Below are 24,137 nucleotides of genomic sequence, written 5' to 3' on the forward strand. Positions count from 1 at the left end.
GGTCCATCCCCACGGGATCCCCGGGAATCCCACTATCCCTGTTCCCGTGCAGCTCTCTATTCTACAGTCTATGCTGTGAAAATGACAAGGACAAAGCAAGATCAGGTATACATATGAAGTATCGCATCATACCTTATGCTATGTGGTTGGGCAGACTGAATGGCCCGTACAGGTCTTTATCTGCTGTCAACTATGATGTGTAGTTTTGCATACTTTGCTGCTTGGATGTTTGCAGAATCCTTGTGAAATACCTAAAGGACACTAATGATTTCAGGCATTCAGATTATCTTTGTGTCCTGTTCATAGGACACAGGAAGGGCCTCAAAGGCTACTATTGCTCATTGGCTTATGGATGCCATTTCTTTAGCATATGTATTGCTGGGTAAGTCGCTGCCGTTGGGTCTCAAGGCTCATTCCACTAGGGTGCAGGCAACTTACCTTGCTGAGGTACAGTTCATTTCTTTCAAGGAGATCTGCAGGTCTGCGACTTGGTCCTCTTCACACATCTTTTTAAAGCATTAGTGAGTGGGGGGTTTTGCCAGAGGGGTTGCGGCATTCAGTGCTTCTGTCCTTTTTGCTAGGGTTACCAGGTTCCACCCGATTTGAGGACTGCTGTGTTGGCATCCCACAAGTCTCTAGATTGATCTGTGGGCTGTAATGGAAGAGAAAATTAGTTCTTACCTGTCGATAATTTTCTTTCCTTTAGTCCCAACAGATCAATCCAGAAGCCCTCCCTCTGGGATTACTTGATCTGTCTGTTGCCCTTTGCTCCCCTTGGGGTTTCAGGTTCTCTTCCTCTGGTTGACTGGAAGAGTATTGATACAAACGGTGTAGCCCTCCTTTGGGGAGGGGAGCTGTATAGCACTGGCTGTTCCTTTTTGTCAGTTTGACTATTTTGTTCTAGTTATCTGTTCAGAGGCAGGAGATTTTTCTTCTCTCTGTATTTGGTGTATTACTGCTTTGTTATTGAAAATACTGAAAGGAGGCTAGCAGCATAGGGTCCTTTATAGCAGAGCTCTGTCATTCTCTCTATCTCCACTTGCTGGTAGATGGACATAACCCTCAAGTCTCTGGATTGATCTGTTGGGACTAAAGGAAAGAAAATTATCAGGTAAGAACTAATTTTCCCTTTACACAAAGACAAAACTCACTTGGCAGCTTGTATGTGCAAGCACTGGCTCCTACATGGGTAAGTGCTGGATTTCACAAAAGTGCTATTTACAGAGCCAAACCCTTAAAATCCATCCCCCCCCCCCCCCCCACCCATTTTTAGGTCATTTTAAAAAGCACTTCCTTGGCCAAAACAAGCAGTTTGTTAAGACTGATGCATGCTGCTTGGGGGGGGGGGGGGGGGGGGGGTTAAATATACTTGAATTCCTGATTCCACCCAGGAATACAAGTATAATTATTTGGACTGTGCAGGCCATGCCCTCTTTGAATCTGTGCACCCTGTAGCTTGTACATATAGAAATGGTACTAAAAAACTGAAGTTCAGTAATTCATTCCATTTGATCATATCATTCAATCCCTGCAGTGCAACTGAACTTAATTTGAAAATCTAATTCTGTTCCCTTGTGCCTAGCTAGTGTTGACTATTGCCCCTTTAATGAGGAATCAAAAATCTGTTCACTGATTAGCCAGTGCACTTGTAAATAGTTGCATTATGAAATCATCATATGCCAACCAGCTATGCTAAAATTATTTCCATAATGTTTTGCAAACTTAGCAGAGAATTTTGGAACCTGTGCTGCTGAATCTGCTACACCAGAATGAGGAGCGTGGTGTTTGCTGCTGGGTAAAAGTGCCTAGTTTTCTTAGGCAGGAATCCCACTGTGGTCTAATCAGATTAGCAACATAAAAAGCATTTTAGTCTGTATGCCCCACTTTCTTTCTGCAGCAACTCTTGAGTTAAAAAGCAGTGATTTGTATCTAGGGATCTCAACAGATCTGAACTGGGAATCACAACTCCCCCCCCCCCCCCTTGTGCCAGTGTCCTTTCTAAGTATAGGGTACATGTTGGTGCCTGTGCTGTGCTGAAAAATTGACACAAGTGATCAAACCTAGAATGGGTAAGGGGTGAGATGCTACAGGGCAGCTGCTGCTTTTTCCTCAATGAGAGGAAGATGAAACAACTTGTTTTAAAGGTGCTCCACCGACTATCCAGGAGCGGTAATTCTTTGTTGTTGGGTACAATAAGGGCCCTTCCCTTGGCTGCCCTTTTTCTATGTGATGTTTTGTGGAAGGAATAGAGACAAGTCAGCTGATAATGGCTCAGACCTTCTGATGGTCAGAAAATAGGAATACTGTACTAACAAGAACTGGCTGTCTCAACGGTTCCTGGAGGAGAAGATCATTCTCTGGCAAACACCACTCCTAATGTCTTTGCTCCTGAAGCTAGAGGCTGGGAATTAGAGCATAGACAGATGGCCTGATTCAGCCAAGCAATTAAGATTTTCTGCAATAAGTTTGTGTCTTCTTTCTCTTTCATAATTAAATTGAACTCTGAATCTGTCTCCTAAAGGCCTCAATATTCTGAAGGGATGTGTTTAAAGGTGTGTTAACCAATCTTGAGGGTGTTTTTTTTTTTAATGCTGCAAAGGGTTGGGAAAAATTTACAAAGGAGGACTGAAGTTTACTGGCAGAGCTGTGGTTGGTAGGGGGAGGGAAGGGAGGTATATCAAGAATTGAAATAGCAGTTTGAACTGCAAGGCAGAAGTGAGGTGCATTTATAATGCTGTGTTTGAGGCTTAGTACTGGAATAATGGAGATGTCTCAGCACAGCAGTGAGGTGCATAGGTGGAGCTGTGTGTAAGGGTTTCAGACACAGAATAACAGACCATGCTAAAGGGAAGGAATAAGGTGCATGTACAGGCTTATAACAAGGGAGAGAAAAGAATTGGCTGCTGTAGGATGTGTGAGGGATCTTGGCAGAGCTGTGTCAGTGGAAAAGTTCAGTTCTGGTTCTTGCAGTGCAAGAATGAGGGGCATAGTGGGAGCTGGGGAGGAGGTACAGCAGTATTGGAATAGCAGGCTGTGCTGTAGTGTAGGAATGAGGTGCAGTGGCAAAACTGCATGTGTAGATGGTGTTGGTGGGGGGGGGGGGGGGGAAGGGGGTGTTGTAGAGCAGGAATGAATTGACTTGTACCTGGAAGGGAGAGCAGCTGCATCCTGCTGTCTCTTCTGAGGCTTGATGTAGCTTATAACGCTGAAGACTCCAGTTGGATTTATAGTAGATCGAGAACAAGCTTCCCAAATCTTTTGATAAGTTGCCATCCCTTCTGCCCAGCCTCTCAACAACTCTAAACCCGTGAACAGAAAGAGAGAATCTAGAATTGTTTATCACAGAAGCTCTGCTCATGTGTTGGATGTCTGAAAACTAGCATCTAGACATCCAAATTGCATGGATGTCAAAATCCTAAAGCCAATATATGAATATCTCAAACTTAGTATGTCCATGTTTTGGGCAGGTCCAGGTAGGAGCCAAAATGGGCTCATCTGTCGGGGAAATGTTTGCCAGGTTCAGGCTTCCCCCCCACCCCCGACAGCCTCGACCTGTCAAATCACCTTCGGCGGAGGATTATGCCTTGTTCTCATGCCCAGGCACAATCCTCCCACAGAAGTACCCCTATGATCAGAGCTAACAGCATCCATGAATTTGCATGCTATTAGCTTTGATCATAGGGGTGTTATTGCCCCTTGCTGTTTGGAACAGCGTGGGGCTTTGAGGGTATGAAGAGAAATTGAATGAGAGATATGGTGAGTATGAGAGAGAGAGAGAGAGACAGACTGGGTGAAGGCTGGGGGGGGGGGGGGATAGTATGAGAAGAGACAAATTGGGTGAAGGCTGTGGGAAGGGGGTATGAGAGAGGAACTGATGGGGACCTAGGCTATGATGACATGAAACAGAGGCAATTACCTCTTTACTTCACCTATCTAGAGGAGGAGGAGACTATTGACTTGTGCAATTGATTAGCAGAGGTACCTTATAGAACTAATTTATTACAGTGTCTTTGCTCACAGGCACAAAATAGGAAAAATAAAACAATCCTACTCAATTTCTAAAGGAGCTTCTGTTAATCTGGGAGGGGATTCCAACCCTCGCCAGTCCCCAAGAAAAATTCACTGGAGACCATGTTGGAAGGATGGGAAAGGAGAAGCAAAGAGAGGTTTTAGATGTTGGCTCCTAGATTTAATGAAAAATTGTCAAGGTCTGGCCAAACGGTCAAAACAGGAGACTGCCATTTTGGAATTGGGAATGGCCTTGAGGAGGAGAAGGACGCATAAACAGTGAAGGACTCACAAGCTAGGTAGATGACACTCTTAAAATTCAAATGTTTATTAACATCTAAGTTTCAACACGGGCTGTGTTTCAGCTATGTGGCCTGCATCAGGAGTCTCAGACAGAAGTGCAAGAGTAGAACTGTAGCATTGAGCTTGTACAGCCAGTGTAAGGGCAGTCTTTAAGAAGATTCCAAAGAGTGTCTAGAAAAGCACCTCTGGGAAGTGCCAAGTTTTGCTTTTCTAGACACTCTTTGGTGTCTAAAAGACTGCCCTTATATTAGCTGTACAGGTGCAATGATACAGTTCTATAGTCTTACACTTCTGTCTAAGACTCCTGATGTTGGCCAAGTAGCTGATTTGGTGAGGGTCTGCCGGGGCGGGGGGAACACCAAGATCCCATGATGTAATGGTGACAGCATAAAAGGGAGTGAGAAATAGACCAGGCAAACCAGAATTGAATGAGGAGACTTCAAATGTTGATAAATAATTTATAGATAAAGACTTGACACAGTACCATGTTTTGGCTGTAAGCCTGCTTCAGGAGTCTTTATGTAAAATACATAAAACCATCAAATTGGTCACACAACGGTGATACAATAGGATAATGGTCTTTTAAAAGACCGTTGGTGAGAAAGCCGTAGATTCTGTATGTGATGAACTGTCGTGTATTTTACATAAAGACTCCTGAAGCAGGTTTACTGCTGAAACATGGTACTGTGTCGAGTTTTCATCAATAAATTATCAATGTTTGAAGTCTCGTTTGATTCTGGTTTGCCTGGTATATTTCCCACTCCCTTTTGTGCAGTCAAGTAGTTGAAACATGGGTCGTGTTGAGTCTTGGATGTTAATAAACCTTATGAGTGTCCTTTGCTGTGTGTATGACTCTTAGGACAGCGGTGGTCTGTTCTAATGTGTTTCTTCTGGCTGAGCAGGAGAAGGCCATTCCCAGTTCCAAAATGACAGCCATGATCTCTCACAGCAGTCACGACCATCATTTTTACAGTGCAGCTGACGGGGGGAGGAGCAACTCTGGATGCTCCTGCCCTGAAGACACCACTAAACCACCAGGACCTTTACAAGGTAGGCCCAGGAAGGGCTGAGAGAGGGGTGAGGGTGGTGGAGTGGTGGGCAGACTGGGAGGGGAGCATGTTTTCTGTCAGCGGGGCTGGGAGGAGGCTGGCTTGCAGTGGTGGTGATTGGGGGGGGGGGGGGCAGGGCCAGCTACTGTTCTAGCTGAAGCTGAGTCATGGATTTGGTTTTAGTTGGCCTGTAATCATAGTAAGCACATGCATTCCCTAGGCCCATGAATTGGATCACCGGCTTATTACCCAACAGCATTAATAGAGCTTGTGTTTTATACAACTTATCCTTGTAGTGAATTTCTCCTGCCTCCTCCATGATGCCAGTGCACGTCAGCAGATAAACAGGTGGCTGGGCAGGCTATGAAGTGTCCCTTGCTGGATAGATGAGTAGAGAAGTACAGTTGAGTTCACGTGCTAGAAAGATCTCAAGGGAGTGAGGATCAGATGATGCCCCCTAGATCCCCGGAAAAGGTCTCTTTTAAATGGTTTGACAAAAGCACAGCTCCTGAAGATAAAATAAGCAATTCATTTTGTTCTGGACTGACATTCTGACCTCACAAACACAAGAATGTCCATTTTATATAACTGAAGATGCAGTTCTTGGAATTCAGGAAAGTCCTTGGACCCAGGTACCACAGTGTCTGGGATAAGTTAGCTAGAGGTCTTTAGCTTTGCACAGGGAGTTCAGGGCACAATGATTGTGAAATGATTGCATTAGCTAAGTGTCCACAAGCAGTTTATTGCTAATATCAGGCCTTGGCAAGTACAGACTGTATTGAAGCATTGTTTACAGGAGCTTGTCAGCCAAGCTGTTTGTAGCTATAAAAGCAAGGGCTAGACCTTTCATCTTGGGTAGAAGATCATGCAAGATCCCCATTTAGCTTTTTAGACCCATTTTCCCCATGCCCAATTACAGAACTCTCTAATAATCTCAACTGCCAGCTATACTAATGTGGCTTGTCTGGATACTGGACCTGATTGTATTTGCTTTTCTAGAACTTCTACTTATGGCAGAGTATGCTGCCTGCCAGAGAGACCCAGTTGCTAGTTAAGTCTAGCAGAGGGCAGAATTTCTAATGGAAAACAGAAAGGCTCTTCTACTCTATGAAATTTAGATCACATCATATAATTCAGAAGCTATGGCAACAATTCTATAAATTGGTGCCTCATTTTAGGGCTACAAAGAGGCACTGATCACCAATTCTATAATGGCTTAAGGGTGTGCCTAAGACATTATAGAATACTAGTAAAAAAGGCTCGTTTCTGTATGAAAGGAAACGGGCGCTAGCAAGGTTTTCCTCCCCCCTCCCTCTCTCTCTCCCTCTGTCCCCTCCAAGTCCAATGACCCCCTTTCCTCCCCTCCGATTTCCATGGCTTCCTCCCTCCCTCTGTCACTCTGTTTCACTCTATCCTCCCTCCGAGTTCCAGTCCCCCCCTCCATCCCTCTGTCAATCTCCTTCACTCTGTCCTCCCTCCGAGTTCCAGTCTCCACCTCCCTCCCCATCCCCCAACGTGCATGTCACCCCCCTCCAAAATTGCCAACCCCCCTCTCCCCCTCTCTTACCAGGGTCCCGGCGGCAGCATTGAAGAGCAAGCAGGCTAAGCGACTCTGCTGCCTTCCCTTCTCTTCGCTCTGACTCTGGTCATAAGTACATAAGTACATAAGTAGTGCCATACTGGGAAAGACCAAAGGTCCATCTAGCCCAGCATCCTGTCACCGACAGTGGCCAATCCAGGTCAAGGGCACCTGGCACGCTCCCCAAACGTAAAAACATTCCAGACAAGTTATACCTAAAAATGCGGAATTTTTCCAAGTCCATTTAATAGCGGTCTATGGACTTGTCCTTTAGGAATCTATCTAACCCCTTTTTAAACTCCGTCAAGCTAACCGCCCGTACCACGTTCTCCGGCAACGAATTCCAGAGTCTAATTACACGTTGGGTGAAGAAAAATTTTCTCCGATTCGTTTTAAATTTACCACACTGTAGCTTCAACTCATGCCCTCTAGTCCTAGTATTTTTGGATAGCGTGAACAGTCGCTTCACATCCACCCGATCCATTCCACTCATTATTTTATACACTTCTATCATATCTCCCCTCAGCCGTCTCTTCTCCAAGCTCCCGCCCTCATTTCCTGTTTCCGCAAGGGCGGGACCAGAGTCAGAGCTCAAAGAGAAGGGAAGGCAGCAGACTCACTGAGCCTGCTCAAACTTCAATGCTTCCGCCAGAATCCCGGTAAGAGGAGGAGGGGGGTAGGGAGCCTCCTGCATGCAGGGATGCCACGTCCAACAGTTTTTTTCCCGCTTGTGTTTCAGCTGTTCCTGTGGTCCCGCCCTTCAACAGCTGAAACAGAAGCAGAAGAAAAGGCTGTCGGTAGCGGCGTCCCTGCGTGCAGGAGTTAAGAACTTTTAAGCAGGTGGCTGTTAAGGGGAGGGCGAGAGAAGGGTGGAGTGGGAGTGGGGTCCTGAAACGTCAGAAGGGGGTTGGGGGGGGGGTGTTTGCGGCGTCATTACTGTCGTTGGAGCTCCAGCACCACTACCAGTAGTTTTCACCTCTAACGTTCTGTTTTGCCTGTGTCCGTAGTTGGTCTGCTGGGATCATGTCATAATGCGGCCAGTGACATCAGTCTGTTGTAATGTGCCTAGCAGACCAACTCTGAGGGAGCCACGGTCCCAGACAGGTTAGAACATTGGAGGTGAGAATTATTATATAGGATTAGCATAAGGCTGCATTGGCATGCCAAAAGTTAGGCATGCTTTCTGGTGTAAGTGGGTGCACCTTGCAATACATACAACTGATAGTATTCTATCATTTGGAGATGCACCCATGACATGGCCATGCTCTGCCTATATATATATGCCTGCTTGATGCATGCTAAGTGATTTAAGTGCACTTATAGAATAGCACCTAGCACATGAGAAACTGCCAATTAGTGCCAATCACATGCACAAGTGCTACTATTCTCTAAACTAGGTGCACTACTGACACTTAACTTTAAGCACCAGGTTATCGAATTGTCTTTTAAGACTTTCTGAAGCTTCCAGCTGAGCACTGTTAGTTTTCACTCCAAAAGCTGTGTCAGTATTGCTTCTTCCTCGTTTGGATTGGTAATTAGTGCTAGTCTGTGGCCTTGGTCTACAGGCTTGACCTTCTTATAAAACAGATGCTCTGTAAACAGCAGGCTTTGACATCGCTTAAAAATGTAGCCGCAGTAGAGAGCAGTTTGTTTGCTCACATTAATAAAGCAATTTTTCTAGTCACGGTTGCTGTAGACCCTGCTTTAATGAAAGAGCCACACCATGTTCTTCCGTTCTCAAGCGTCAGAATATAGAATCATTTACTCATCATGACTGGATGAGGCAGATAGAGGCAGACAAAAAAAAAAAAAGAAGGTTCCTTGAGGGGCAAATGTGGGGGGGATGGAATCTGACGTTATAGATGTACCCTGTCTCCCCACACCCTCTCTTTCCCAGCTGACACTAAACTCCCTGGCTTGATAAGTTTAGCAGCCCAGCAAAACTCTTAAATTGCAATTTTTATTGGGTTTGTGTCGTAAATAAGGAATTTTCTGTTTCGGATAACCAGGAAGGTTTTATTCTGTATAATCAACATTAGCTATATAATTAATTTCAGTTGTTCAGCTTTATATGATTTTTAGCAACTGGAGCTCTGACGTGTTTCTAATTTTGTTCCAAACATTTAACATCCCCCCCCCCCTTCCACCCACACACACACACACACACACTTCATGACACAATTATGGACCATTATAATGTTTATATTCAGATGGTTGGGAAGCAATTATAGCCACTTCTTGTGGCCTTGATAGCAATTATAACAACCCCACTTCCCCCTCGCTTTCCCCCAGCCAAAATGTTCCAATAAATTGGTTCCCCTGTACAAAACTATCAGACTTCAGAAGGGCTGGTGTCTTCCTGTCCGTTTCCAGGCTAACAGGAAAAATCTAAAACACCAAGGAACAGATGTGCCACTGAGCACTAAAGAACAGGAAAGTGCAACTGCGCGAAGAAGAATTCGAAAAGATGCTAGCATATTTTCTCCAGGGAAAACATTACGGAAGAAATACAGTTCACCAATCGGTGCCCAGGGAGTCATCAGCCTCACGGTGATGGAAAAATATAAAGGGAGGTGGCCCAGGCTTGGAAACAGCAGGAGGGAGAGCAGGATTCTGGGATCTGGGCGCCTTGGCAGCGTAGCAGGTGCTTGGCAGACAGCCGGTGACTTTCAGCACCATGGCCAGCTGCCGGCTAGCGCTTCTCTGCCTCGCCTACTCGCTGTTCTGCCTACAGGCTGCCTGCGAGGGATCACTGGAGAGCAGGTCTACAGAAAGCACCGACAAAAGCCAAGAAGAAAAGGAGCTGGTAAGAACATTGCGCCCCCCCCTCTCCCCAACAAACACAAGCACACATTCTTTACAAAGATCGTTTTCTCACCTGAAGTGCGTCCTTTTATTTCACTTTAAAAGTCTTTCTTATGCCCAAAGATATAAATGCCTTTGTCTTGGGAAAGTGGCAGAATTCCCCCCCCCCCCCACATCCCCTCCCCACAAAGTGTGTGCATTACTTCAGGAGTCACAGGCTGTGCATGTGTTATATGGAAGCACCGAGGGATCAGGAAGAATCAGGAAATACTCTATTTCTCTGCCAAAAACTTGAATCAATATAAGTTTGTTATTTAATTGCAAAAGAAAACAAAACAATGAATACTGCCATTATCAGTAAAAATTTCATTTAATTTAAAATATTTCCTCTTTCACCCAACAGAGTTAAGTAAATATTAAATTAAAAAAAACAGTAAAACACATAAAACAGAAGACAGGTGCCTTGTCGTCTTACAAAATATCCTACCCGCATATCATCTTAACCAACTAACTAACTAACTAACTAACTAACTAACTAACTAACTAACTAACTAACTAACTAACCAACCAACCATTAATGAAATAGAAAAAACATTCAACATATCCAAATATAAAAGGGAATGTTTAGAAATATTTCATACATAGAAACAAAAAGTTAGTTTCAACTTCCTCTGTTTCTGAATGTAATTTCCTTTTAACATATACAGATGCAAGTGATTAGATAGCTTTAACTTTCTCGGTTTTTACTTTTCTAGAGAGAACAATATAAATATTTTTCATCACGCTAGCTAAAGGTAACAAAAAGAGATCCTGGGATTAGGGAGAAATGATAAAGTTCTAAAGCAGGTGGCTGCGGTGTTTTCACACTAGTGAAGCTGTATAATACAGAAAACAGATATCGATCTCTAAAATTGTCTTGTCTGCACTTGCTACTTTTCTGTTTTATTCTCCAGCCACCCTGTGTATGTCTGTATCCAACCTACAAAGCAAATTAGGTTAAATGACGGTGGAAACGGATCGTGAGTTACAATGAAGACAGAAGGGGAATTCTATAGTTACTATGTGTTATTATGTAACTACATGTTACTGTAGTGTTACTATCAGTAGTTCCGGTCAATCTTAGTTCTTTTATCCAGGAAAAGGCAGTACTACTACTACTACTATAAATCATTTCTATAGCGCTACCATTCGTACACAGCGCTTCACAATTTAACATGAAGAAAAGACAGTCCCTGCTCAAAAGACCTTACAATCTAAATCAAGACAGACAGACAGACAGGACAAATAAGGGTGGGACAGACAGATAGGACATATGAGGAAAGGGACTATTGAAGAGAGGAAGACAAGATAAAGGTTACGAGCAGGTGACAAGTTAGGAATTAAAAGCAGCATCAAACAGGTAGGCCTTTAGCCCTGATTTGAAGGCGGCCAGGGATGGAGCTTGAGGTAAAGGCTCAGGGAGCCTATTCCAGGCATAAGGGGCGGCAAGATAAAAGGAACGGAGTCTGGAGTTAGCGATGGAGGAGAAGGGTACAATTAGGAGAGATTTGCCTAGTGAACAGAGTTCCTGGGAAGGAGAGATGAGGGTGGAGAGGTAGTGAGGAGCAGCAGAGTGAATGCACTTATAGGTTAATAAGAGGAGCTTGAATTGTATACGGAAATGGATAGGGAGCCAGTGAAGTGACTTCAGAAGAGGGCTGATATGGGCATAGCGACTTTGGCGAAATATTAATTGTGCAGCAGAATTTTGAACAGATTGAAGAGGAGAGAGATGGCTGAGTGGAAGACCGGTGAGAAGCAAGTTGCAGTAGTCCAAGCGAGAGGTGATGAGAGTGTGGATGAGGGTTCTGGTAACATGCTCAGAAAGGCGAGGGCGACAGGTTTTAGCAATCTGTTGAATATGTGCAGAGAATATGTGCCACACTGTCTTCATTTGGGTTCCAGGGCTCTGTCCTCTCCTGGTTCTCCTCTTATCTCTCCCACCGTACCTTCAGAGTACACTCTCATGGATCTTCCTCCACCCCCATCCCGCTCTCTGTTGGAGTTCCTCAGGGATCTGTCCTTGGACCCCTTCTTTTTTCAATCTACACCTCTTCCCTGGGCTCGCTGATCTTATCTCATGGCTTCCAATATCATCTCTATGCCGATGACACCCAGCTTTATCTCTCCACACCAGACATCACTGCGGAAACCCAAGCCAAACTATCGGCCTGCTTATCCGACATTGCTGCCTGGATGTCCAACCGCCACCTGAAACTGAACATGTCCAAGACAGAGCTTATTGTCTTTCCACCCAAACCCACTTCTCCTCTCCCTCCACTCTCTATCTCAGTCGATGGCACCCTCATCCTCCCCATCTCATCTGCCCGCAACCTTGGAGTTATCTTCAACTCCTCCCTCTCCTTCTCCGTGCACATCCAGCAGATAGCCAAGACCTGTCGCTTCTTTCTCTATAACATCAGCAAAATTCGCCCTTTCCTCTCTGAGCACACCACCCGAACTCTTGTCCACTCTCTCATTACCTCTCGCCTTGACTATTGCAACCTACTCCTCACTGGCCTCCCATTTAGCCATCTATCCCCCCTTCAATCCATTCAGAACTCTGCTGCACGTCTTATCTTCCGCCTGGACCGATATGCTCATATCACCCCTCTCCTCAAGTCATTTCACTGGCTTCCGATCAGGTACCGCATACAGTTCAAGCTTCTCCTACTAACCTACAAATGCACTCAATCTGCAGCCCCTCAATACCTCTTTACCCTTATCTCCCCGTACGCTCCTACCCGAAACCTCCGCTCACAGGACAAATCCCTCCTCTCTGTCGCCAACTCCAGGCTCCACCCTTTCTGCCTTGCCTCTCCCTATGCTTGGAACAAACTTCCTGAGCCCATACACCAAGCCCCCTCCCTGCCCATTTTCAAATCCTTGCTCAAAGCCCATCTCTTCAATGTCACCTTCGGCACCTAACCATTTCACCTCTATCCAGGAAATCTGGACTGCCCCAATTTGACTGTCTGCATATGTTGTCCATTAGATTGTAAGCTCCTTTGAGCAGAGACCATCCTTCTTTGTTAAACTGTACAGTGCTGTGTAACCCTAGTAGCGATTTAGAAATGTTAAGTAGTAGTAGTAGTTCACCTTTAACCAACAGCTGTTTGAAAATCACTAAGTCCAGTTCGGTGAGCGAGGAATTCAAGCTTTCAAAATTTTGCAGTTTGAAGCTATGATGGGAAATGTTCATACTTCTTAGGATCAGTTTCAGTTGGAAATTAACACATTTTAATATAGCTTGGAAACTGCAATAAATGGATCTATTCTTTGGTATTTAAAAAGTATTTCCCAGTAACTCAGGCTGGTCACAGGACCCTGGGCTTGAACGATTCTTATGCTCTAACACAGGGGTGAGAAACCTCCGTCCTCGGAGGGGGCAACCCAGTCGAGTTTTCAGGATTTCTCAATGAATACGCATGAGATCTATTTGCCTGCACTGCCTCCATTGTATGCAAATAGATTCCATGCATATTCATGGCAGGAATCCTGAAAAACTGACTGGGTTGCGGCTCTTGAGAACTGAGGTTTGTACTCCCCTGCTCTGACATTAGGAACTCAACTCAAGGAATGCTGAATAAGAGAAATAGAGAATGTGTGGGTGTGTTTGTGCATACAAGTTGTATTTGTGTCCATAGATGAGTGTGTGTGTATGTGTTGCATATGTGTACTTATGTGAGAAAATGTATGTATATGGGTGGATGGATGCATGTTTGCATGTGCATGTAAGTCAGTGTGTGCATATGTGTATGTATACCTGTGTGGGTGTGCATGTGAGTGTTTATTTGTGTGTGCCTATGCTGCTTCTACAGTGCAAAGATAACTCTCATTATATTCCTTTCAGGCATCATCCAGCTGAAAGTATAATTCAGCAGTGTTTCTTAACTAAAATCCTATTCATCATGTCCATTGACATTATTTTGCACAGTTCCTCTATGGCTTGATACACACTTTACATAATTCATTACAATAATAATAATTCATGGTGTGATTTATATGCAGTTTCTGAATGATGATGGGACTCATCGGATCTGTCAAGTGCTTATTTCTGAAATTTCAGGTCTGTTTGATCCTTGCAGATTGAAGCACTACAGGATGTCTTGAAGAAACTGGAGAGTAAACGGATGCCTTCTCTGGAAAAGAAGCTGGGATGGCTGCCCTCGGTAACTCAAGTCTTTACATATTTTTATATATGGAGGGGGGAGGGGAGAGAGTTGATTGTAAATGCTAGGAGTGAGAAAATGGTTCTCATTAGGTAAACGTGTCTCAGCCTGCTCCTAGATTGCAAAGTCTCTGTAAGAACATTACTACCTGCTGCAATCACAATTGGGAAGGGAAAGACAAACCATAGCCATAACCTGCTTCCAGGGATCCTGAGTGAGGTACTGCTCCAGAAGGGATAGAGGAATGGGAAAGAGAGAGGTGGGCAGGTATGAAGAGTAGAAAAGGCAAGGGAGTGAAAAAGAATGGAAATATCTGTACAACCATTGCATTCGCCTACAATTTTAGGGATGTAAAATATACTCTGGGAGCATATCAGAACATCTAATGCAGGAGCCAAGTGAAAGAAAATCAGGAAGTGATTTCAAACCGCCATGTGTTTTTTCAGGGTTGTAAATGGAGCCTGTGATAAATGTTTAAATTGTCTTCATTCTGCTGTCCTGTTCCGGGCTTCCTAGTGAAGTGGCCAGCTGTGATTATTTCTGCTTGCCCCCCTACAGATGGTCCAGGTCCTGAGAGTTTGGGATGAGGCTGATGGTGGAGCTGTGTACCTCCTTTCTCCTTTTGATTGTCCTGTGACCTGTTTCCTCCTTTTCTTCTAGTGTGATGCTGGGGAACAGTGTGCAGTACGGAAAGGGGCTCGCATTGGAAAACTGTGTAGCTGTCCTAGGGGCACTGCCTGCAACTTCTATATCCTGAAGTGCTTATGAGGAAGAGGAAGGAAAGTGGACAGAGTGTCTGGCCAGAGCTCACTCCTGCCCCCAACTTCTTCAACACTCAGACTCTATGAATGCAAAATGAACAGAAAGTGGCTTAAAGTATGTCTGGAATACTTGTCTTTGTGTGTCATCTCCGACAAAACATCTATCTCTTGTGACATCCCCTCCCATGTAATAGTCCTTTCTGTGTGACAGTTTCCCTGAGTGTTTTCAGTCTGAAACCTGGATTTTTTAAATTGAGTTTTGAGTGTCTATATTTTTTATCTGTAGAAGAATAAATGCCAGTGAGGACTGAGGCAATTTCTGTCCCTGTCACCTGGAGCTTATTACAATATTTGTAGTCAAAGACTTTCTGTTTTGGTTCTCTCTTCCCAAGACCCGATCCTAAGCCAGGGGCAGACTGAGAGTGGTCTGGGCTGCTGCCCAACACCACCACACCACCACACTGCTGCTCTCTACTCCTACAACTGATGCCCCTGCTGCCACATTCCTACCTGAAGGGCTGCTATTCCCCCGCCTGCTGGCGCCACCGTGTTTTCAAAATGGCAGCTGAGACAACCCGCGGTAGTCTCACAAGAGGGAGTCTCAGTCGCCATTTTTAAAATACAGCGGTGCCGGGCAGGGGGAATAGCGGCAGCACAATGAGCAGGAAAAAACATGTCCTTCCCCCCCTGCAGAGGCCACTAGATCACCAGTGGTGTGCCTTTAAAGGTATGACTGGGGAAGATTGTCGTGTGTGGTGAGCAGAGTCTCTGGGCCCCCTAGAGCTTCTGGGCCCTCGGGCACCACCCAGTTGCCCGAATCGTCAGTCTGCCCCTGCCATAAGCAATCTGCCTAACCTGTGGTTCCCACTCTCCATTTTTGAAAGTAGAAGAGGCAGACTTTCACCTTCACTTTAACATTTATTGAAAGAAAGTCAACAAAGATGTAATATTTTGTATTCTGTATTTGGTTAAAATCATAATAAACAAATTGAACAAGAGAACAAGAGGTTGGGTGAAGATGATAGTATTCTTAGGCTAATGTGTGTCCCTTGGGTAAGGGTAGCTCACATATCAGATGAACTGCTGCTGCTCTATTCTTGTCTATACTGCTTTCTAAAGCTTATATCCCCAGGCAGGTAATGCTTTGCTCTTGCTTACCTTTCCACCGTTCCAAACATGTTACATTTCCATGGGGTGTTCACAATGCAGACATGATATTTCCAGGTCGGCCTTCTGGCTTCAATAGGAGAAGTTGTGATATCATGCCACCCCAGCATATGTCATGATTTACTTCCAATCTCAAGGTCAGAAAATGGGCAGGAAACTTGCACCACCTACACTGGGTAGCAGTTTGAGCCATTGCACTTCTTACTGACCTTCAGGTGAGGCATACATACAGGTCAGTGAAATTCTGACAGGAGTGGAAGAGTCCCAAAACTACCTCAGATTTCTATAGACCAGAGTGCATTTATTTATTTATATTTTGCTCACACTTTTTTTCAGTAGTAGCTCAAGGTGATTACATTAGGTACACTGGATATTTCTCTGTCCCAGGGGGGCTCACAATCTAAGTTTGTACCTGAGGCAATGGAGGGTTGGGTGACTTGCCCAAGATCACAGGAAGGAGAAGTGGGATTTGAACTGGCCACCTCTGGATTGCAAGACTGGTGCTCTAACCACCAGGCCACTCCTTCACTCTCATTAATCATACTGCCCAGATACTTGCCCATCCTCTGCAAATTCCACTATTATTGTTGGCTGACTGAAGCATTCAGGCCCAAATCATCAGCATCTCTTCAGCATTAATAGGAAGATGATGATGGTCAAGGCCAAAGACCGAGAGCATTGAAGTCCATAACTTACAGCAGTAGCCAATAGGTGGTGAACCTCTCATCTGTTACAGTTAGACACCACTACTCAAGAGATGCCAGCACAGAACATGTTATAAATCATTTTTTAAATAATAATTTAGATAGTTTATAAAGAGGTTTACTCATCACTGTTGCTGAAGTTTGGTCAGGATAATACCACCTGCTGGATAAGCACTTATAGAAACTCAAAGCGGCCACCTGAGCAGAACTGCTGAGAATCTCAAGACATTCTGGCTATTTCGTAGCAGATATATTCCAGAAACAGTCTTGTGACATGTACATTAATTAAATAATTAGTGTGAGGACAATTAGCCCTCTTTGTTTTCTAGCTGCAGAGTGGTTGTGTGATGGAAAAGGGAGCCGAATGATCTGGAGCTGCTGCTCTAGCTCAGTGCTAGACCAGCAGGGAAGGAGATGGAAAGCTTCATGAGAGCCTTAGCTTTGGAAAATGGGTTTTAGCAGTGCCGCTTGGGTGGATCCATCATAGACTTGAGGAACATTCTAGTTCAAATGATCTTGTCACTGTTTATGAAGAGGCTACATGTCCATCCTAATTAAGCCTCCTCTGAGACAGTACATGATATTCAGACAGACATTTTGTGGCAGGAGATTGTAGATGTGATGTCTCCCAGACAATCCCCATTCTGGAAAATGATCCAGAGTTGCCAGTTTCAGAAGGGAAATATTTTTCCAGTCCTAATTTTGAATTTCCATCCCAATGCCTGGGAGCATTCAGCCCCCAACTCTATCCATTAATATCAGTTCTACAGCTAAAAGAATTAATCAAGAAGGTTAAGCCACACTGAGCCCGCAAAAAGGTGGGAAAATGTGGGATACAATGCAATAAATAAATAAATAACATACATATTGTAAAATAGTAGATTACGGCAGAAAACGTCCTGCACAGTCTGCCCAACAAGATAAACTCATATGTGCTACTTTTTGTGTATACCCTACCTTGATTTGTACCTGTCCTCTTCAGGGCACAGACCATATAAGTCTGCCCAGCACTATCCCCGCCTCCCAACCACCAGCTCCGCCTCCCACCACCAGCTCTGGCACAGACCGTATAAGTCTGCCCAGCACTATCCCCTCCTCCCAACCACCAGTCTCGTCTCCCACCACCGGCTCTGGCACAGACCATATAAGTCTGCTCAGCACCATCCCCTCCTCCCAACCACCAGTCCCGCCTCCCACCACCGGCTCTGGCACAGACCGTATAAGTCTGCCCAGCACTATCCCCGCCTCTGAACCACCAGTCTCGCCTCCCACCACTGGCTCTGGCACAGACCATATAAGTCTGCCCAGCACTATCCCCGCCTCCCAACCACTAGCCCTGCCTCCCACCACCGGCTCTGCCACCCAATCTCGGCTAAGCTTCTGAGGATCCATTCCTTCTGAACAGGATTCCTTTATGTTTATCCCACGCATGTTTAAATTCCATTACCGTTTTCTTTTCCACCACATCCCGCGGGAGGGCATTCCAAGCATCCACTACTCTCTCTGTGAAAAAATACTTCCTGACATTTTTCTTGAGTCTGCCCCCCTTCAATCGTATTTCTTGTCCTCTCGTTCTACCGCCTTCGCAGCTCAGAAAAGGATCGTTTGTGGATTAATACCTTTCAAATATTTGAACATCTGTATCATATCACCCGTTTCTCCTTTCCTCCACAGTATACATGTTTAGGTCAGCAAGTCTCTCCTCATATGTCTTGTAACGCAAATCCCATACCATTCTCGTAGCTTTTCTTTGCACCGCTTCAATTCTTTTTACATCCTTTTGAAGAAAAGGATGCCGCCACTTTTGTAGAGAACGCCAGACGAATTTCATATTTAATATAAACAGTTTATTTACAATTGTTCTGAATAGCTCAATGGGCTATTGCAGGAAGCATTTCTTGATAAACAATATACAAGCCAGAATGAATGATCAAAACAAAGCAATGTAAAGCAAAGAAATCAGGATGCTATATACAGACAAAGAAATCAGAGACAGACAAAGAAAAATTCAAAATGCTTCCTACCTCTTTGTTTCCCTCTAGTTTTATACCGGGCCTCTGACTAATTCTCTCATACAACATTCCTGTGCAAGTCTCTGAATACCACAAACTGTTAATCATGTGCAGAACATCTGCTTTCTATTACCCCCCCTAACTTCTAGCCAACAGACTTTCTGGAGCCTGCCTTTGGCTAATGTGTTGCCACATTCTTTTCATGCCTCAGGAGGGTTAGTGTTAAAACAGCTTGTTGTAATCATGGAGCCTTCCACTCCGGATTTTTCATACTTTTAATCTTTCATGCTTTTATTCAACATCCTCCCTTTGAGGGCTGATTGTTTCAGGCCTCAACACATCTGTCAGCTCCAGTCTGTTTCTTCACCTCCCTTCTAAATCTCCTCCCCCCTTGTTTGTGGCATTCAGTTTCTGCACGCTTTTTCAATATTTTTGGCTGACATATTAAAGTTCTATTTATTCTTAGTTATCATTGTTATTTTAAAAGCATCCTGGCACATCTTTGCAAACATGCTAATACATGTTGCATTAAACAGATTCAATTGTACTAGGGTACAAAATTTATAATTCTTTTGAATACAGACAGTGAGTTTCATCAAAGGGAAGTACACTGTCATTCTTATGTTTCATATAAGAACAATTATAAGGATAATGCCCAATTGCATTAGTTAATGTGGCATTAAAAATTACACAAATTAAAAGCATAACATTCATTGAATCAGTTGTTACAACATTCTGCGTGTAAGTGCACTTTATCGGGGGAATGTGTTCAGTTGTCATACTATTCATCAGACACCAACATGATGTCTGTGGATACTTGTCCATAAGCAAGGCTTGCTTATAAATAGTCTCATTTGTCCAATGAAGTCCCTTACACAGGTATTATTGGGATAACAGACATGATTTTATCATTGTAGTCCCATATATCATAGCTGGCAAGGACAAGGATGATGTCAGTCAGTGGGCACATATGATACAATCAGTCAAATTCAACATCTTGGCCACTGTAACAAGTCTATTCTCATATGTGTTCATTGTCCATTAACAAACAACAACAGTCCAATACCATCATGTTTAGGGACATGATGTTTGTTTATTCTTTGTCCATTTCAATGTTATTAATTCGTCGAATATCTGCTAAATGTATCCAAGAAGTATGACCTTCCAGACGGGCAGAGGTCTGAGTAAGGGCCGTGATAGCAAAAGGCCCTACATACACAGGATCCTTCCATGTTTTATGTGTAAAGTTCTTTCGTAGCACTAGGTCACCTACTTTAAAAGCACAAACATCATTAGTAGTTCCTGCCTGTGATACTACATTTGTTCGGATCATATCACTTGTCAAGTTCAACATAGGTTGTAGCTTTTGCCAGTACTGAGCTGTGCTATCAGTACTTGCTGTCTGCATCGGGAAGAAATGACGTCCTGTCTGAATTTGGAATGGGGTCAATTTAGTACGCCCATTAGGTTGGGCCCTTATAACCATCAAAGCTAATGGTAACAAATCAAGCCAGGTATATGGTTTACCTGCTGTTTCCTTGTTTAAAGCCTTCAGTAATACTCTCAATTTAGTTTTTAAAATACCATTGTAGCGCTCCACCAAACCATTGGAGGTGGGGCGATACACTGATACTTTTCTGTGTGTTAAACCCATAATCGTTGCCATTTCTTTCAAAACACTGTTATTAAAATGTGTCCCGTTATCAGAAATTATTCTAGATGGACACCCATGTCTTGGCATAATATGAGTTACCAGGCATTGTACCACTTCATGTGCTGTCTCCCTTTTACATGGAAATGCTTCTACCCACCTTGAAAAAGCATCCACCCAAACTAACAAATACCTTTTTCCCTGCACTGGAACAATCATATCGGTAAAATCAATATACCATTCTTTTGCTGGGCCTTCTGGTATTGGAAGTGTCCCAGGCGATATTTTAGGACCTCGTTTAGGTATGTTAATATTACATACCATGCAATTCTGCACAACCTGTTGAATCAAGTTATCAATTTTTAAAGTCCAAAATCTTTGCTCAAATTGTTGCCTCATTGTTTCCTTATTCCAATGCATGGTTGCATGCCACTCAGCCAATACCTTAATCGCCTGGCTCATTGGCATGCAAGGTAATCCTTCTTCTGCATTAAACCATTCACTTCCCAATTTTATACATCCTCTCTTCAACCATTTTTCACTTTCCTGTCCCTCTGGCTGCCACATTTCAATCTTATCTACATTCGTAAGTGGCCCTTCCTGTGTCTGTCTAGTATTATACAAAATCTTTTCACTTTGCTTAACCACCTCCGTTGCTGCTGCATCAGCCATTGCATTACCTAGTGCCTCAAAGGTTGGCCTTTCAGTGTGGGGGTCCACACAACTGCAGTTTTTCTACCTTCATGTTCCCTTCTTGCCAGAATTTCAAACAGCAATTTCCAATATGTGTAATGTTGTAAATTTTTACCTGCACTGGTTATCATCCCCCTACGCTGCCATTTTAATATATGATACTGTAGTGAACTTGCAACATAACCACTATCAGTATATATAGTGACATTTTGAGTCATATCAGTGTGTTGTAAGGCCGTAATAACGGCTAAAAGTTCAGCATGCTGTGCAGTCTGGTTAGGAGGGGTTTTATATTGTACTTGCATTATCTTTCTTAGATTCTCATCTACCTGCACGCAGGCAAAGCCTGCAACAGTCCTTTCACAAGCTCCATCTGTAAACCATATTAACCCATCAGATAAGGGTTCAAAAGTAAGACAGTGAAATGTAGGGATTTCTATAGTATCAATCTCAATCTCTTGATTGACAGGAAAAAGCAGATCTATCTTATTTCTCTGTTCTTTAGTTAATGGTATTATTCTTATATCTTGTCCTAAAAGTACTGCTTGATATTTTCCAAATCTAGTGGCTGTCAATGCTGTTTGGCTAGGGCTCAACAGCGTTTTAATCGTGTGGTTGGTATGTATTACAATAGGAACAAAAGGCATTTGTGCTCTCCATTTGCCTATTGCTGCCACAATAGCTGTCAGTAACTTTGGTATTTCTTTCATTCCCTTTTCCACATGATTAAAAGAGCCTGACAAAAAAGCTACTGGTGTATTTACTTCATTATTTTGATTAATCATAGCTGCCCAACTATTTCCCATGTCTTTTACCCACAAATGCACAGGTGATTGGATATCTATTACTGCTAACGGTCCTGGAGATAATAAATCCCTCACAATCTTAGCCAGTACCATCTTATCCTGCTCTTCCAATACAATGAGTGTATTCTTTGGTGTAGCTGCGGGCAGTTTCAAATGTTTATACAGTCTCATTACTTTTTGTGTATAATTTGGTATCCATTGTCTGCAGTAATTTAACATTCCCAAAACAGCACGTAACTGGGTAACTGTTTGCGGTACCGGAGTCTCATTTAAAATAGATATAACCTCCGGTATAATTACCTTATGTTCTGCTGAAACATTTTGTCCTAAAAAGGTGACAGTAGACTGAGCTATAATACATTTTTCCCTGTTACATTTATATCCTAACTCTCCTAATAACAAAAATAATTTTCTAGTCCACTCTAGGCATTCTGCTTCAGTCTCAGCAGACAGTAGAATATCATCTACATAGACAAACAATGACACCGTGTCAGGCAAGTGACTCCTGAAATCCTTTAAATCCATCATTAGTTGTTTTGAGAATACCGATGGACTATCAGTAAAGCCTTGAGGCATCCTAGTCCACCTATATGCCTCATTCTGTACTATAAATGACGTCAAATCCCTAGACTCTGGATGAAGAGGTATTGAAAAGAATGCATTAGACAAGTCAATAACAGTGTTATATGCATATATATTCTGGGTATGCAAAAGAGTAGCAGGATTTGCACAAATCAGAAATTGATTTCTTGTAATCTCATTTAGCTCTCTTAAATCATGTACTATCCTTACATTGTTTTCCCCTTTCGGGACCGGAAACAATGGGGTATTGTACGGGGATACTGAAGGTTCGATAATACCACATTTCAATAATTTACCAATGTGTTCCAGGGTTTTGGATACTAATTTAGGTCGTATGGGGTAAGGGTCTTGCTTCGGCCCCTGTGCCCCTTCTATTAATTCTATCTTGTGGGGTTTTGCATTTACAGCTAATCCATATGGTGACTCACTTGTACTCCAAATATGTTGTGGTAATTCTTCCATAACCCTTATTTTATTTTCATTATTCAACTGCTGGACCATAGTGAGCAAACTTGGTATTTCTTTATTTCCAAAATCTAAACACAATCCTAATTGAGACAATAAGTCTCTACCACACAAATTTACTGGGCAATCAGGTGCCACTAAAAAGGGTACCACAGCCTCCCTTGAACCGTGCGGTTGGCATTCCAAGCGCACCAGAGTCGGTTCTGTTAGCCTTTTTCTTTGTTCTATCCCCGTAAATCCCACTGTTGTTCTATACTGATTTGAAAGTTTAACTCCCTGTGGTTTTGCACACAACACAGAGGTACTCGCCCCTGTATCTATCAAAAATCTCACAGGAGTTCCATATTTGCCAATTGTCAATGTAATAAAGGGTTCCCTTGTGTCTAACCTGAAAATCATTCCCTCTTCCTGACACGGGTTTGCTTCCAGTCAATAGCATTGGTCTGGAATATTCTGCCAAGTTGGAAAAGCATTTACAGTGCCTTGTCTCTGTACTGCAGCCCCTGGTCCCTGTGATTGCATCGCCGGCTGCTGTATTGCAGTCTGCGGGGCACTCGCAGGTATCCCTACTACTTGTGGCATTAATCCTTGCTGCGTCTGCATTTGTACTTGGGGCATTCCTGCATTCTGATAACATTCTGAAGCATAGTAACCATATTGCTGACAAATCATATTGTTCAGATGTTATTAAAGATTTTAAATCACCTCTTTCCCCTATTAGCCCTACACACAGAACTAGCTAGGACTGTGACTAATTTAAGCCAGATGATCTCTTAACACTGCAGGAATCTCACTTAAAAAAGAGTCAAACAAAGTTAAATTGCAAAGACATTCCACATAGAGAACTAGAAACAGAATAACACATATTTTAAAATAAACAGAGATCAGAATTCCCTATAAGACAAAGAACTTATTTAAATCTAATCTAAAACAATCTTTTAAAAGGAACAAAGAAAAAATTTCAGTTCTTCTTGACCTTTCTAACCGTTAGCTTAGCAACAGCCAGACACCGAGAAATCAAAAACAGATGACATTCCTCAACCTTCAGGCTGAACCAAAGGCTGATTTTCCTGTTCTCGCTGTATTTTTTCTACATCTGCATGAAGAAGATCTGCTGCTACAGAAAATAAATTCCAAATTGTAAGATGCTTCTCTAAGCTTTTCTTCTGCCTAGTTTTATTTTTATTTTCTTGTAAATAGCTCAGGAGAGATAATAATTTTGGACGATCAAACGATCCATCCTGAGACCAGCTCAAAACAGAATCTTTTCCTCCATATTTGACCCATTTGTCATGTATTTTTTCAATCTGTTTTTTTTCTAATGGGAATAATTCTATGACA

The 24,137-nt window shown here is 43.3% G+C and overlaps 1 protein-coding gene across 1 annotated transcript; it reads left to right on the forward strand.

The window, feature by feature from the left end:
• The first annotated feature begins 9,454 nt into the window (after window positions 1-9,454).
• Window positions 9,455-15,237, forward strand: LOC115481036 (cocaine- and amphetamine-regulated transcript protein-like). The gene is made up of 3 exons (XM_030220020.1): window positions 9,455-9,745; window positions 13,872-13,955; window positions 14,616-15,237. Exons 1-3 carry the CDS (start codon window positions 9,617-9,619, stop codon window positions 14,721-14,723), a joined length of 321 nt encoding a protein of 106 aa, XP_030075880.1. The 5' UTR covers window positions 9,455-9,616; the 3' UTR covers window positions 14,724-15,237.
• Window positions 15,238-24,137: the final 8,900 nt, after the last annotated feature.

The sequence above is a fragment of the Microcaecilia unicolor genome, chromosome 11, assembly GCF_901765095.1.
Source record: "Microcaecilia unicolor chromosome 11, aMicUni1.1, whole genome shotgun sequence".
Taxonomy (NCBI): Eukaryota; Metazoa; Chordata; class Amphibia; order Gymnophiona; family Siphonopidae; genus Microcaecilia; species Microcaecilia unicolor.